The following is a 17,593-nucleotide window of genomic DNA, read 5'->3' as shown; positions in this document are numbered from 1 at the left end:
ATAAAAACTTAACATTCCCCCCCCCCCCCAAAAAAAAAAAAAAAAAACCCTCAAACCAAAACAAGAAAACGATGTGATGGAAAATGGTCTTAAAAGCATATATAAGGTACATGACTAACTCACACTTGGAAGCAAAAAGGATGCCTGACATTGAGGATTCTTCCTTAATCACCTCCAAGCTACCTTAAGTCACTACAGAATGGCTGGGTACAGCCTAAGCAATCTGATCCCCATGACTACCTAAAACAGGAGGGTTCCTTCTCCTTCCCTGCCAGCCTCTGGCAATTGTCAGACTCTCTTGGAAGTCCCCTGAACTCCTCAGGCTGTTTTCCCACCAAGACAATAAAATGGCCCAAAGAGGGACCTGAGTACTCACAGCTAAGGAACTGGCATGGACAACAGGAACCCTCCTTTCTGGTGCTGACAAACCATGTGAACGACTCACTGGTCTTAATCCTTAAAAAATCCTGGGATCTGCTCATGCAGCTAGGGAAGAAAAGAAATCATCCAGTTTTGAACTATGTGAGAGCACAAGCCACCACACAAGCCATCTGCACTTGTCCATTGTACAGCTGGTAGAAAACAGCAGTTTCCACAGAAAAAGCTTTCTCTTGTGACAATAGTTTACTTGGATCCTGCTCTGAAGCCTGAGAATGGATAAACAGAGGTGTAAACTGGTACATGAGCATAATGGTACCTTGTCCATCTTGTGACTGCATGTGAGTAACTGCCTGTCTGCCCCAACAATTGAATCAGCAAGATCACAGGCACCAGATTAGATAAAAGAGAGGGAAACTGTCAGCTTTGGGAAGATAAAAATGTGGAGATGCTTGTTTGCACGCCACTCAGAAGACATCAGGCTATAGCATTCAGGCTGGGCCTGTCTCTCTTCCTGCACAGTAATATGTTTTCTTCTATCAGTACTTGCCAGTTCTCCACCACATTTAGAACATAATAGCTCGAGCAAATAAAAGCCTTTCATCTCCCCACTCAGGGTGAGATTAATTTTTTCCAGCGTTAGCTGTCTCACAGAGTTGTTTGGACTCCTTTTAAAACCCACAGAAGGAAAGGCACCTCTGGAAGGAAATCCAGTCCATGCAATGGTAGGTGTTTGGGATAGGTGGAGAAAATTGAGAAGAGCTCTTCTGGCTCCATTTAGCAGAGAAGGAGCTTTGAGTGGTGCTTGAGAATTTGTGGTGCCTGGTAAAGTAGCAACAGCAATCTGTAAAATGATTTAAGAAAGCAAGCCAGATGCAAAGAAATTAAGGAAGAAAAACAGATGCATGAGAGGAACACTGCAAATTAAGCAAACCTAAGCCTTTATCAGTGCACTTCTCACTTGACATGGGCCAGTAGTATCTAGAACTCCAGTAAAAGCTTCTGCCTTCAACTGCTCTAATTAGGTACATTTTGCTCATGGAACAAGAAGTCTCGAGTTAATTTTAACATTTTCTACAAACATCCTGCAAAGTATGATGCAACCATATCAGAGAACCACAGAAGCTCTGTTTTCATACACGTGGGCTTTAAAAATGAAATGCTCCATTGACAACATTTCACTAAGCCACTGGAGTTTCCAGCTTTTGTATTTCAAAATACAGGAGACTTTCAGGTCAAAGAAAGCTCCACCAGAATTCTTAGAATAAAGATGTGAGCAATGATGCATGAAAGGTTTTAGATGAGTACATACATCAGTGTTCTCTTAGACACTGAGGGTACAAATACTCTAGTAAAATAACTGATTTCACCACATGGACAGCATCAATTGCATGGGCACTTTTTTCATCGCCTGAATTACGCTTCCATATGAACCCTCCCCTCTTTTCTTACTACTGTACTGGTTTTAATTGTACACAAAGCAACTGAACATCTTGGACTCACCACAATTTCTGCAAATATCAGAGGCACTGAGCATGCTGAAGGCACCAATCTAAATCTTCTCTTCTAGCTAGAGGGCCACTCAGCCTGCCATTAACCAGTTTAACATGTGTAGTCACTACTCTCTTCATTACCTCAACTCACCAACAAAAATACCTTTTGAGGCTCTTAATGTGCAGGTCTACAGAAGAGCAAGAGCCTGAGGCCACTTCCTCCTGCTGGATGTGCTCCCCTTCACTTCCATCCCTTCCTGCCCTGTGAACCTCTCTGGCTCTGCAGAGCTATGCCTGATGCACACAAAGGCTGTGTGAACTCTAGGTAGTCCCCAAGCTGGAGGTTATTTCCCCTGTCCATCTGATCCCACACAGATCTGTCAGTAGGCACATCAAGAGCACACACAGCCCCATAACAACTGTGCATGCCATTACTGGGAGGGAAACCCAGACCAGGAGCACATCAACACATCCTCTGATGGGTCAGATTCAACACTGTAGCTTCCTACAAGCCCAGGCAGCTGTACCAAGGCTTTGTCAGGGCATTTTCGAACAGAAAAAGCACTGCAAGCAGCTAGAGGTGATTTGTAACAGAATTGGACAGAATTGGTGCCACAGCTGAGCGAGATACAGGGTTCTGGTTTCCTTCTTTCAATCCACACGAGTCTTGTTCTAAGATGCCTTCTTCCTAGGAGAATTAAGGTACTGGAAGTGACTTTTATAAGCAAACAGGTAAATTCTCAGATCAACCATCAAGATTTGGAGAGACTAAGTCATAAGGGTGTCAGTTTTGATTCATGTGAAGAAGTTCTACTCTGCTGGACAGTGCTGGTTAGAACTGCCAGGACAGCAGAGGAGGGATGGAGTGCTGTAGCAAATTAAATGGTCATTATTCAAGAACTTACAGGGTGTCAGGTTCTTCTCTTTGGCCTATCCTGCACTCTTTACAGGCATATGTGAGTATGACAATGAGACTGAGCTTTTTACATGCATTTCTTACATCCTTTTAACAACTGCCATGCTGTGGGCAACATCCTCCTCCTGCACTGCCGCAACAAGCCAACACCAACCAACTCTACCCTGAAATGGAAATACCCTGTCACGATATTGCCGTTTACCCAGCTGGCTTCACACTCTTTTTTCAGCATTTGTAGTACCACACCTGTGTTTAGCCTGAACCTAAAGTTTCTTTCTGGTTGTGTAAATATAGTTCCTTACACTTTCTCTTCTTCTCCTAAAGCTACAATTACCTGATTTTGCCAACATTTTACACCAAGCAAACTGCTGCATCTGTTGCTTTTCTCCAAATGACAGCATGTTAATGTCTAGATTCCTTTTTGCACTTTTTTCTATGTTGGCACTTTGGAAATTGAGCTTGAGCAGTCAGGAAACTTCACGCCTGGATTCTATGCAGCACCTCTGCTGCCTGCTGGAGAGTTAAGGCTTACAGCTGATTAGCAAATGCCAAACATGGTCCAGCAAAAGCAAAGAGAAATGCACAGTGTTATTTCCCTGGTGTTAAGGGGATGCCCTTCTGGAGATGCTGGTCCCAGATTAGCTGAGATAGCAAAATGGTTTCTTTTCAGCCATCTTTTCCATGAGTCACCAGCCCACTGATTACCTACTGAGTTCCTGATGAAAAACTGCAGGTCTGAGTGCTCAGCACTATTCTTAGAGAGGAGAAGAGCTCCATGCTGATTTCCTAGAAAGGAGATCAAACAAGGGCCTCCCAGATGACTAAACATAAGAATCTCCACGCTGAGGAACAGCTTGGGAATGTGCACTTCTAGAGTCTCAGAGGAGTGCACTAACACACAGGAGCCTGGCAGGACTCAGATCCTGAGAAGAAGGCCTGTGCACCTTCCCACACAGCACAACCTCTCCGAGCACAGCTCAGACCACTTTCCTCATACTGAATATAACCCTATTTGAGGCAGCTGACACTTCCAACCTCACTTTTGGATAGTCACAGAGCCAAGGAACAATAACAATCACGTGTGCAATACTTGGTGGCCCTTTGCCAACCAGCTCCAAGGGCAGTGGCCCATGGCATTTAGCAGGCAGGCCACTCCTCCGCAGCATCCTCATGGTGCAACACACTGCTTGAGCTGTGTACACTTTCAAGTACCAGAATTATTCACAGGCACATTTTAACATTTGCAATCAGAACATCAAGAGGATTTCCTGAACAGTGGTTTACAGCATAAAGGATGTCTCAGCTCAGCTCTTCCAAATTCTTAATCACTAACTCAAAGCCCAATGGGCTTTAACAAATGTGCTGGCAAAACTGGAGTTTATCCAACTGCAGGGTGAGGAGCAAGCCATGCCAGGCACAAGGCAAAATGAGCTTTTCTCACACCCATCACCATCCCAGTAGATAGACCACAAGCATCTAAGAGACCCAGAAGCTGAAAACAAGTTTTATGTTCCACTTTGAAGCAGTTTCAAAGCCAGTTTAAAGATAAAAATGTACAGTGAATTCTATCACACTTCTTGTCCTAGGAGTGTCAGCTATTTAAAAATAAAACCTGGAAGCTGAAAGAGTTCTGTTTGGTCCAGTGGGAGGTGATGTTAATCTGCACACACTCATAACAGCACCTGGGCTCTTACTTCACAAAATAAGCTTTGTGTGCTGTCCAGCTAAGTATCTGGCAAAAGGATTAATTCCAAATGGAAGTAAATAACTTCATCTGACCAGAATTAACTCTAAAAGTGTGCCTAAGATTTTAAATAATGGTCTCAAATGTAATATTGTAAGGATTAAAATTTGCTGAAATGTATGACACCAATGAAACCAAACCCATCTCTATATAAAAACTAAAAATGAACAGAAAAATATCACTAGTCTGAAGCAGTGGAAGTGTGAAGTACAACTAAGAAAGCAAGCATGGGTACTTTAAAGTGCTCTCTGCAGGTACTGCCATTCAAGGCAAACGAAGTACCATGAAAGTCATTTTTTCAAGCAGTTCATTCCTACCAGATTCAAGTCAGTGTCTTACTGGCTACTGCAGTTCCAGAGCTGAAGGAATCATTTATGTCTCTATACAGGTAGGGCTCAGTCAGCATCGATCACATAATTAAATACTGCTACAGATCATAAGCAAGAGCCCATCATTCCCTTCCGGGAACTGTTCAGAATAATCTGAGTAGAATTTCCTTCAATGAATACCATGCTATTACCAAAGAAAGATGTACTATTATCTGCCATAAGTAAAGTATTATTAATGCATTACTGAACTTTGGTTATTTCCTGAAGGAAGGGAACTGCTTCAGAGCAACATACTTTCATTACCTGCTCTAATTGAACACAAATCAACTGTCTGTAGATAAACTTGTGCTCCTGCTCACTTTGTTGGTAGCAATTGTCTGTCTTGTGCTCTTATTAAGTGCTGTTCTGTACTCTCATTAATAAGATACTTCCTTTACTGAGACAATTCCCTCTGTATAATCACATCTTCCTCCCATGCTTCCCAATTCCACTTCTCCCCACCCTATGTCCACACCAATTTCATAAGCAGTGGGTCTTCTGCAGAGGTTTTCCACACCCAACAATCTTCCTTTCCTTCTTGCCCACAGCTCTTTGTCTCTCAAGCATGTAGCACGTTTTAAATACATGTATGCTATTACTGGTCACGTCTCTCTGCAACTGCTTGGGTTTTGGAGACATTTTTTGCAGGATGTTTTATTTTCACTATAATTATGTGCAGTGTATGTTGTCCTTCCAAATACTAGTTTAAAAATAACAAAATATTAGTTAGATCTGGGTCATGTAAAGAAGTTCAGTGATGGCATTAATGTGGTTCATGAAGTTCCAGCAACCATGGAGAGGAGAAATGAAGCAAGACTACACACACAAAATCCAAGAGGAGCTTCTGCTTCAGGCCAGACATATTCGAGTTGATTTTTCTACCTCCGCTTATACATCTGTCCTCAACACCACATCCATTCTTGACTTTATATGGAGGACAGTGGGGTTCAAAGGGACCCAAGGAGATAAAAATCAGAGCAACTAAGACTTTGCTTCCATAATGCCTTGGGATAGATTCCCAAATAGCAACAGCTCTCCACGCAGGAGCTAAGAACAGAACAAAGGAAACAAAACCCCACTTGCTGTGACAGGCATTACCTCCCTTCTCAGAAACACCATTCTGCACTGCTGGTCTGGACCCTCCCTACCCTGTTTGCATCTGGTTGAGCCAGGAGGCTGCAGGAGATGCTGCACTGCAGCTGGCACTCGTGGCTGCTCCTCTCTGGCTTCCACCCCACACATCTGGGGCGTCTCACTGCCTGCTCCTTCTCTTCCCCCCCCTCTAAGCCTGCTTGTTCTCCACAGCACACACACAGCTCTTTGCTGCTTCGCTCCCCAAAGGATGTCCTCAGTGACAAATGATGGCACAATCAGGTTTTCTGGAAAACAGGAGAAGGTGTTGATAGAAACACTTTTTGAAGAACTGCTGGCCTTTAGCTGCAAACCTAAATTAACTTCTTTTGAGCCATCTTTTATCTAACTTGCAGTTGTGCTGCAGGTATGAAAGTATTTTGAGAATCCCAGGACTGAGATGAGGCCATTTCTGCTCTATAGACCAACATAAATTTTTAGACTTAATTTTAGATTATTAAATTTCTCCCTGGAGGTTTTTAGACTAAGTTCTAAGATGCTACCAAAAGCAACATCTTTCCCAGCTGAGTAACGGGAAGAGCACAGAGAAACCTTCTCCCCACCACCTCTCAGTCCCTTTGAAAGTCACCTCACCCTCCTCCCCACCTACCTGAAATATTCCATATCAAAAAGGTAGATGGTTCAAGAAAGACCAGAAAGAAAGCTTGCTTCACTGTTTTCATATGGACACCAGGGATTCAGAAGAAGAAAATTCCCTGACAGAAAGAATCCAAAGTCTGGCCAGAAAAGAGGGAATTGGTAACAAAGAATGCAACAGGCCAGACTTAATTTTCACTATTGACACTTAGATGGAAACAAGTCATCATAATGGATTTTCAAATTTGAAAGTCAAATACAGCTGTAGTTTGACAGAGGCTGACTCACTGAGCTTCAGGGCATGCTGAAGCACAATCACATACTCATTTGCTCCTCAAATTCTCCCAGAGAGGCAAGAATTGGCCTCACAGAGAAGACAGGCTAAAGGGTGACCTCTGCTTTGAAAAGGACAGATAATTTTATCATGGATACTATGCCCTGAGCCTCAGTTCTTTTAACACATATTATTCTCAGCGCATTTATAAAATATAGGACAAGATCTAAAAATCCTACAATCCTGGGATGAAGTAACCTTTTCCCTCAGAATAGCTAAGGCTCTACAGGAAAAAGGGCAGTTTGTAAAATCTTTCCAAAATCTGCATGTTAACTTGCAGCAATTGCATATCCACAGGACTCAAACATACAGAATAGCTGCTCTGTCTCTAGGGGCAGCAGGATTATGCGGGTCTGATCAATTCATCTGAATGAAACACCAAATTATACGTCCCAGTCAGCTGAAATACGCAAAAAAGTCAACAGCAGAAAACTCCATGTTCAGTAAAAACCACCCATTGTCAAGTGCAACAAAATAGGAGGAAAGTATATGTTAGGACTGAATTTCTGGCTGTGAAACAACATCTGAATCCAACTTCTTATAAAGCAGTTTTGCCTGCAGGATGTAGATGGCATCAGGAGTGCAGCGAACTGGAACCTGCCTCATGCTCTCTGATACATTCAAATTATTGTTGCCAGAAGTGTGTGCAGTACAGCAAACTTTTGCTTCCTGAAAGTAACAGATCATCCCAAATACAGTTATATCATCTCAAATGCAATTAGCACAGCACAGACTTATTACCAACAGAATCAGACCACAACCTAGACATTTTTATTCCTAGCAAACGAAGAAAGAACAAAACTGCTGATTGAATTTTGGCTTCACCATTTCAGACAAAAATTTTTTTGCAGAACTTGAGAAACCCTTAAATGCTTACTGCAGATGTTGGCTTGGAGGACCAGAAATTTACTTTCATAATAAGAGGTTTCCCACAAGCTCTATGGTTTACGGCACTGAAGCAGAAATTTAAAAAGCAAAATCCTCGTCTTACAGAAGTTCGTAAAGGCTTTGCCATTGATTCCCATAGGGCCAGCATCACTCTTACTCTAACAATCACCTTTTGATATCTACTTTTTACTACATTCTACTGTAAGGTACTGCATATGCACTGCAATAAATACAAGTGGAAAACTTTGATATTAGGAGACATTTGTGCTTCGAAATAAGAGAAAGTAGTGAGAGGAAATGCCAGAAGTCCTCTGAATTTCCCAAGTGAATTAAACTTTAAACTGTGTTTTCCGTAAGAATAGTAATTATATTCTTACCCTAAAAAATGTCACTGTCCTTAAATAAGCCTGCAGAGATGTCATCAAAGAGTCGCTGAGTGAACCTTCCAGGACAGCAAAATCTACTGCTTAATCACTCCAAGTTGTGGGGACTGATCCTAACTACACAAGGGTGGAATGATCTGAAGCAGCGTTTACATGCCAAAGTAAACTGGAAGGGATTTGTTTTCTCCAACGATTTACTTAATTACTTTTCAAATTAAGCTAGCTATTCAGCTAATTCTAGAAACAATCTCAAGGCCTGAGCACTCTGTGGCAAACCGGAAGTTAGCTCTGACAGAGAGCTGTGTGAGTGCCAGGCTCACAGATGGGCAGCCAGGTGTCTCTTCCCTGCTGACAGAGCACCTCAGAACCAGCAGCTCAGGTTTTATAGCCACACTCCACTGGGCTTTTAGGACACATCAAGCAGACTTGGTACCACAGACATAACAAAGCAGAAATCAAAGGTGTTGGTAGAGCAACAGACTCTTCTTGTTTAAAAATGACATTACAGATTCTCCCGATAATAGCAATTAATTAATTTCTTAAGATACCCAGAGTTTCTTCTATTGACTCAGTTGATCCAAATGCTATTTTATTTTCCTCTCTCCTCCTTAAAAACAAACAAACAAACAAACAAATCTACATAAATGTCAACCGTAAATATGCAGACCTGCAAGCCTTCCAAGGCAAGGAAAGAAATTAAAATTGATGAGGTCATGGACATCTCAGTCTTACAGGTAGCAAGCATCACCAGAAGAACATGCAGTGTTCAAGAGCTTTGCTTCCCAATCCTGCACTTCCAGAAGTCTTGGCTGAATCCTACCATGTAAGTGGCAGGGGTAGCCCTAGCAAATCCCGTTTTCTAGAAAATCCAAGGAACTCAGCGCACAGCTCCTGTAGTGCAAGTGAGAACACACAAAAGATGTTACATTTTATCACATGCACAGGAGAAATGCTGAGGTTTGTGAGGCTGCTGTAAGAGCAGGAAATGGGGACAAAGGATCCAGGGACACCAGGTGGAAGGGAACTCCTGAGGTCCACAGTCCCAACCTTCCACTTGGAGCACACTACCAACAGAACCACCCTGCCCCTGCAACTTTTAACTGCATGATTTTTTATCTGTTTTTACGTTATAGAGCTGCAACAACTTATTAAGTATGTGGGAGTGTCGGCATGGCAAACAGAGAGAGAGGAGAACAAAACCTTTCATCTCCAGGCCTCCGTTCCTCACTTGGACAAGTACAAGCAACACAAAGGAACTGCGGACAGCACTGGGGAGGAATCAGTCCCCTCTCAGCTCCTAATCATCAGTGAAAAGGGAGCTGGGGTCCAGAGAAAATGAAGTCAGCAATCCCCAGGAGGAGGTGAAAGGGCACCACCCAGGCTGGGGCCCTGCTGATGGCACCCCCCGGGCTGCAGCAGGAATCCTTTCTTCTGCACTCACAAAAGAATCCAAGCAAGTAATTTAAAAGTGCCTCAGGGCAGAGCTTGCTGCTAGATCAGGTTTGCCCTGTTAAAACAATAAATGAGGTAATGCATGAAACTGCCTTCTATTTGAGGACATTTCATTCATAAAACAGAAATACCAAAAGCTTTGCAAATAAACTTCATAGATGGGTTTAAAAGGCCCCCCCGCACCCCCCTCTGCAAGAGAGCAGAGCAAGCTGTAGGGATTCTGTGGCACAAGGCACACTGTTTCCAAGGACAGCTCTGTGACTTGAAATGAGAGCTGACAACTTCCAGGTCATTAACCCGACAGTGTAAACAGGACCTATGGACATGTACATGCATTCAGGTGGGCTGGAGCAATGGCCTCAAGTGCAGAACTCTACAAACACTGTTCTGCTTTGTGTTCAGAGCTTCCAGGAAAACTTTTATTCTCCGCTCCCTTCTCTGCATCCTCAGGATATGTGGAGCCTGGTGCTGGCTGTACTTGTGTTGCTAGCTGAAAGAACAGCAGAACATGCCAAGCATTTTATAACAAAATTCCAGCCCTGTGACACAACCCAGTAATCCCAAGACTGGAAACTAACCTCTTATTTCTACTCAGCATAAAACCTTAATCCTAAGAAGAGCACTGCTATTTTAATTTTGCCTGAACCATTTCTACAGATGTGCATCTTACAAATTAAGAACTGTGCTGTGTACCAGGTGGAATGGGGCTGTATTACCTATGTACCTATGGCATCTATAGATTGGTAGTTATGATGACACTGCCAAAACGAGCTGTGCTCATCTGTGTGCTCTTGCACAGAACTGGTTTTAGTTGGGTGAGCTCCTGTCATGGCCACTACTGGTCCCCCAGTACCGTAGGACCCCTCTCGGGATACTCCTATGAAGAGGAGACAAACGGAGCTTTGCCGGGCCCTGGGAGGATCACAGCTGTGAACATGCACAGAACAATTCTCATCTGACAGTCCAACTGCAAAACGGCAGGGCAGGAGGCTCAGCAAGACCCCAGGGTCAGCCAAATGTGCATTAGAGATGTATCTAATGACTCATCAAGACCTCTGGAATAGGGAGGGAAGAAATTCCTCCAACTTCAGGTTGGTGTTTCAATCCCTGTTTGCCTTGATCATTTCCATCACCAGATCCCAACCAGCTTCTCACTGCTGCAGCTGTCCTGGCTTCAACATTAGTCAGGCTTACAGTGCAGAAAGTGCCATCAGACACCTGAAATTCCATTTTATAACAGTTTTTACCATCACTAAATGTGCTGCAGATATGAGGCTGCACCTGACAAAGCTGCAGCACAAGTGTCTGCTGTTTCTCAGCACAGACAGCAGACGTGCTCATCTGTGTCAACTTATCGTGGCCCTGCACGCAGCTGCAATACATGACACATAAAACTGCAAATGCAAGAGTTTTATGGGAAGATAGAAACTGTATTGTGTTAACAGCAATAATGTATGCAGAGAGTACATTTGTTCCCATACCCAGAAGCACAAAAGGTTTGTACCCCTATTAACTAGCTCTACTGTGTGTTTAACCACAGGGTTCATGCAATTTCGGGCTGTCTTGCCCTGGCACTGCAATGTTTTCTGCAAAGCTCTTTCCATTCCCAATGCGATGGGCATGTTTTGCAAAGACCATGATCTGGCCATGTTACTGTAAAGGACACAGAGAAAAACACCGTTTCAGAAGAAACAAATTTACCTTCAATCTTGACTAAGTCATCTTTGATATCTCTGTTAGAAGCAGTCTTAGGGACACATGTAAAAGGCCAGTATCAGCCACAGCTACACTTACTCTGCGGAATGACACCACATAGAACGTATCCTCCCTTCGGTGAATTGCTTCAAAGAAGTCTTGATAGCTCCTCGGAGAGGCATAATACACTTGCAGTTCATTCCCTGAGCTCCTGCTGAAATAGAGAAGGGCAAAGGTAATTATTTTAGACAAGACAGTTAATTTCAGTGAGACGACGACTCCGAGGACCTGCTTTTTAAAGGAACTGCAGCTCTTCATCCACTGAGAGAAGCATGAGGAACACAGAACACAGGTGAAGACAATGAAACTACACAGTACTTTTTAAAAGTTCAAAGTGCTTCAAAGATCTTACTGTGGTGAAGTTTTCCAGATTTGTTTCTTTTCGTGCTTCTGAGGCCAGCAAAAACCTGTTTGCTAGCTCAACAGGAAAAAAAAAGTTTCAACCTAAAGTGTCTGAAAAATTGTGATGACTTCTGAAAATAAATTTAAGGATAAAATGTTATTCTGAAATAAAATATCAAACCACTTAATAATTTAATAATTTTCTTTTACTGCTAAGAATCCAAACCACTGAAATTGAAATAAGTGCAAAGTTAAGCATAAACAGAGCTTCTAATTTACTGTCAAATGACAAATCCACCTTCCTCCGCACCCACCTTTTTTTTTTCTCTGCTGTGTCCTCTGGTCAACTCAAAGATTTTTTCCCCCAGGCAACTCAAAGGTTTGCTCTTAATTTTCAATTTAGATAGAGGAGCAAAAATAAGATATTTATATAATTCTGGCTTATCTTTTCCACGGTTCTCATCTTACACATGTGAGACACAAGGAAAAGATGCTCTAAACCATCCTAGCCAAAAGACTGGCAAGTCCTACAATCATGGTACTTATCCACTGTTTATCTTGGAAAGGTGAGAAATTCCTAGCATATACTGCTATCATTTATACTCCCCCCAATCTCATTCCAAAATAACTTATTTAATCACACTGGAAAGCTGTACTCAGGGAAACCATTAGCTGGACCTTCAACCCATCATTTTAATTTCCTCCACTTTAATAGCACACTGTGTGTTTGTGGCAAGGACACCAATCAGGCATCCCTCCCCTCCCAAGCTGTCTTCTGCTGACCCACGTTTTGAACTAGAAGGGCTAATTTAGATTATTTTAGTATGCTTCTAAAATACAACAAGGAACAAATCTATCATCAAGAGTTTTTCTCAAGCAGCAGTAATAGCAGGCCGTCACCATCTTCTCTTCCACTGCAAAGAGAACCCTGTTGCAAGCAGAAGACTGCAGCTGCCAGGCCAGCTGCCCTTTCCCCCCAGGACTGGGGGTGTAAGTCCTGGGGGATCAGGAGCAGGCAGCTCTACTCTGCACGTCCCCTTCTGCAGAACCAGGCACGAGAGCAATCAGCTCCCATCCTTCACACACAGGAAATAAAGACTGGAGCTAATTTGAGCTTGATTATTCATTCATGAAAACACGCAGGCCCAGCAAGCCACTCCTGAGATGGAGCACTGGAGCTGGGCTGTGATGAAAGGCACAGCGCCCACACACTGCTCGTGTAGCACCTCCTGAGAGCTGACACAGGGCACACAGAGCTGTGTGCTCACCCACACTCCTCGGGACACAACGAGACCTAAAAACTAGCCACGGGACAAAACTCTTCCAAAGGACTCGGAAACCATAGAGACTCTTCAAAGCTCTCCTGATCGTGCAACACACCGAACACGAGTGACGCCAGGGGATTACAGGCAGGACATTGCAGGTGCCTTTGAATATCTACTGATAACCATGACGGGCCTCTCCATCAAAGGGAAGGAGGAACTCCAAAACAAGGTGCAAAACGATCAGTTGTTTTAGTAACACCTTTGCACAGAAACTGTAGAAGCACCATATTAAACTGTGTATCCCAAACAATGGTGCTGAACCTGGCCATTTATTGGGAGATAAATAAGACTTTTGTTTTATAACTCTGAAGGACACTGTTATGCATCACAGAGCATTGGGATGTTGCACACAGGCTTATTTTGGGAAGAAATGAGACAAGACAGTGTTTTATGCATCAAGAACCGCAATATTAATAGTGCAAAACCTGGGGAAATAACTGGAGAGTCTCATTTTGATACTTGAAGTCTTAAGAAACACTCTTACAGAAACCCTCAACAAAATCACCTCTGCAGAAAGCTATGCAGACTATAAAGAGGGGTGTTGATGATTTTTTTAAAAATCATCTTAAATTTTATCTCCTCCACTGTTTTGACTTCCCTTTAATTCTTTTCAATCCTCAGCTTCCTGATGGAGATTATAATGGAGATGGAGACCACCTCTTCTAACAGAGGCATTCAGCAAACCTGAAGTTAAGCCTACTTTGAGTAGGACGTTTGACTAGAGATCTCCAGAGGTCCTTTACAACCTAAACTACTCTGTGATTCTATGACTTCATGGAGCACCTAATAGCTGGTGGCTCTGGGAGGAACTGGAAATCTGTTCTATGTTCTTAGCAGTTCCAGGACAGTCTCAGCATGCAGCTGCCATGACTCACTGGTCCTGTTCATATAAACATCATTAATCTGAAAAAGAAACCCAAAAAACCTCACTTCCTTCGGAGCACAACAGATTATTCCATGAAGAGCTACATGATGTTGCACACAGTTTCCAAAAATCCAGACAATTTTTTTTCAAGAGTAATGTAGCATGTATATTAAACTGCCTTATGGCATGAGGCTTGTTCATCAGTGTTCAGTTAGAACAGCTATTCTTCATCTGCCTGCAGACCTCAAAAAGCTTTTTCTTTTATTTTTTTCTTGTAAGTCAAGACAAGATTTTGTAATCAAAATCTGACAGCCTGTTTTCTGTAACGTTTGCCTGCAGCTTGCTCTTTTCCCCCAGGCTGATCCTGCTTTCAAAGCAGCAATGCAAACGGAAAGGCCACAGCTGTCTGACTTCCCACAGCACCATTTCAGGTGGTGTTCTCACAAAAAAAGTCCCGACTATACTCCATTCTGCTCTTACACTCCTCTTTGGCACTTCAAAGCAGACAGTCTCCTAAACAGTCTCACATAGAGATCAGGAGAAAGAAATTTTGTTTCCTAAATCTTTTCTGTCCAGTACTTCCTGTCATTAGAGAAGAGAGATGGTAATTATGAGGAGGGGTGGGCAGGAGACATCAAGAAACTCTGCATTAACGTGCTCCAATAATCAGCAGAGAAAAATCAGCAGATGGAGACAAAGAATGCAAATGAGATACAATAGTACTTTAAGTTCATCATAATAATTTGGGGCTAGCTATAACGGTTCTGCTCTTGAAGACAATGAGAGAAATCTTTCACTTACCAGACTCATGGTCCTTTGAAACCTTCTTACAAACTAACGATGTTCTCACAGAGAGCCCAAAGTCAGTTCCCTCTGTTTTTCCCTAAATATTCAAATCTGTTTAGAAAGGGATTCTGAAGAGCAAAGCATGGATTTTCTTAAAATTCATGGCTAGAAAGGCCCTGGAAGAGTGGACCTGTGATACAGGGGTTCCCTTAAGTGTAATATAAACAATTAGAAGCAGTTATTTGCTAAGGGACAGAATTAAGCCAAGAAAAATAGCTGCATTAGGCTTAAGAACCCCGAGAAGATGAAAATGGGCATTCTTTACCAACTGTTGGTGACAAACTAGGTTATTAAGTAGAAAGCAATAACAAAGGAGCTGTTCTGCCTTACCTGAGACTGGTGCCTGTGTAAGGCATGGCCACTAGCTGGGAATCTGCTTTGTCACTGAGGGAGCTCTGAAAAAGGGGAAAAAAGAAAAGGTGACACAAAGTGAAACCAATAAGCATTCACTTGGTTTGCCACTACATTAAATACAACACACAGCATGGAGGGGGCACAGGTCAATCAGTGCCCTGCACCAGAAATGTGCATTTTTCCACCGAAACATGAGAAACTGAAAAGAACAGCAATCAAGCTGGAACAACAAAATCAGCAAGATTTTAATACAGCCAAATTTGAAGCCAACATTCATAGACAAGAAAGGGAGCTAGCACCATAGAAAACATTTCTAAATATTCTATCTTTCTGCTCCGGACACCAGTGAGAAGGGTCTGAAGTTTAATACAAAACACTTCTCTAGGAAACTGCAGTATTTCCCACATTGTAGTGCTCAATTCCTTTTAAAGCTGTTACTACGTCTAATCAATTTAAATACTTTGAAAATTCATGGTCTTAATTTCAGCCTTGATATCAGTATACCATGTAGATAAAAGAGATTTTAAAAACTGGGAAATATGAGGACAAGTCTCATAATTCTGTAGTCTTACAAAAAAAAAAATCCCTCTAGCAAAAATATAAACAATAGAAATATTTGAACAAAACCAATCAGCTGTGGCCCTTAACACTGAGTCAGATGAATGTGCTGTAGGTTGTATTTGTCTTCATTAAGCAATTGCTTATCCTTACAGAGAAGCCATAAAAAGGATAACGACTGATTTCATTTTAGAAAATGCTGAACATATTTTGATGTCTGCTAAAAAAATTCAAAACCCTGAATCCAAGAGCAGGAATGGAAGAACAACTCTGACAATGTAATAATCAAACCCAGCAATTTAAAACGGGGAAGCGTTGGCTGCCCTAATTGCAGGCAGGATGGCCACTTCTGTCTATGATGGCAAGCGCAAATGAGTGAGAGTGAGGGAGAGTGCCCCATAGAATGGTTTTGTCCTGCCAAGGAGGCAGGGCAGGGCGGCATACCTGCAGGACTCGAGCTCTCTGCTGCTGGCTGTTGCTCAGCCGCCGGGACCGCGTCCGCTCCACCTCGTGCCTGTGCACCCATCCTCGCAGCTCGTGGGTCAGCCTAGGAAAGCACAGCGTCAGCACAGGCTGCAAACAGCACTGGCACAATGGTTTAGTGTCATACAACAGTTTAGTCACCATAGAGATGATGCCTTAGGATTTCAGCTTTTGAATTTTTCATAAATTTGTAATCCTGCAATTCTTTAGTGTGCAACTCAACTCCATATACAGTGTCGGCTACTGCTTGCGCATTGTGGGCAGACACAACAATTACTCTCCAGGCCTGGGAATCAAGGACACCTCACTGCCTCAGGCCCTGAGAGATGTAACCAAAAGTGAGTTGGGGGGAGCAAACTTGGGACAAAATGACATCATTAACTCAAGATGCAATTGGAAGATTAACCTCCCAAAATGCAAATGGACCAAAGTTATAAAAGTGTAAAAACTCATGACTCATTGTCCATTTAGGGTGTGGCCTCTGGTGGGGCTTTGACTGCCCAAGGTGTATGTATTGAAGGCCTTAAATAAATACCTGCTTTTACTCTCTTAATCTTGTCTAGCATCTGCTCTAGGTAGCCACTACAAGGCATCATAGACACTGCAGATTACTATTATTTCACCATATGATAACTTATTTTTAATACCACATAAAGAAAAAACAATTTTAAGATTGATCTATAAAGTATTAGATTCACGGGCGTTCCCACATAAAGTAAATACAGTCCTTTCATTTGCCCAATGAACAGTAATTTTGAAATTACTGGAAGGACTAGTGAAATTTAAAATCAAAAGCTGATCAGTTCAAGACAAATTATTGGTTAAGGAAAAATTACGCAAATAAATCTGAGAGAAAGAACGGACAAAGAGAATGAAGATAAGGTTAGTGACTCATATTTACAGAAGAAGTGGAGTTAGATGCTTTCTAACAGTGAACAAAGAACATCTGCAATGTCAGGTTCAGTCTGCTTCTATCAGAAGCTGAAGAATAGAAGACCACCTCTTATATGACTCAGTTGGGAAAAGCTTTTAGTTGGACTTGATTTCGCTATCATTAACATTTCTACTTATGTAGTAATTTCTCTCCTAAGTCATGAAAACCCGCCAGACAGTCAGGAAACTGTTATTTGGTTATTGCAAATGACCAGTGTGAAAAGAGAGTGGCGAAAATCATTACTAAAACCATGGAAAGATTACAAAGATCCAAGTGGATCTGTCCTTATGACAGCAGGCATTGGACGGTGCAGACACTTATAAGACACTGGTCACTGGATAAACACCATGAATGACAACAGCATCATTCACAGATGTCCAGCAGCACTCAGTCAACACAGAATTTATACATCAACTCCTAATGAACTCTAAATGCTCTCAACAGGTT

The 17,593-nt window shown here is 42.4% G+C and overlaps 1 protein-coding gene across 4 annotated transcripts in view; it reads right to left on the bottom strand.

Annotated features, from left to right (window-relative positions):
* ATF6 (activating transcription factor 6) overlaps positions 1-17,593 on the bottom strand; it is a 72,483-nt gene that overhangs the window by 29,811 nt on the left and 25,079 nt on the right. For 2 of the 4 annotated variants that reach the window (XM_066191986.1, XM_066191984.1), the window contains exons 12-14: positions 16,174-16,276; positions 15,148-15,212; positions 11,479-11,593 (exon numbers count right to left, since the gene is read on the bottom strand). In XM_066191986.1, the coding sequence (XP_066048083.1) occupies positions 11,479-11,593; positions 15,148-15,212; positions 16,174-16,276 (283 nt within the window). Of the gene's footprint in view, positions 1-11,127; positions 11,338-11,478; positions 11,594-15,147; positions 15,213-16,173; positions 16,277-17,593 lie in introns of those variants that run through there. The other 2 variants (XM_066191988.1, XM_066191985.1) reach the window with 2 other exon arrangements.

This window comes from Chamaea fasciata, unplaced genomic scaffold, assembly GCF_029207755.1.
Source record: "Chamaea fasciata isolate MVZ Bird 193981 ecotype frontalis unplaced genomic scaffold, bChaFas1.0.hap1 SCAF_10, whole genome shotgun sequence".
Taxonomy (NCBI): domain Eukaryota; kingdom Metazoa; phylum Chordata; class Aves; order Passeriformes; family Sylviidae; genus Chamaea; species Chamaea fasciata.
This window is presented reverse-complemented; position numbering and strand designations above follow the sequence as displayed.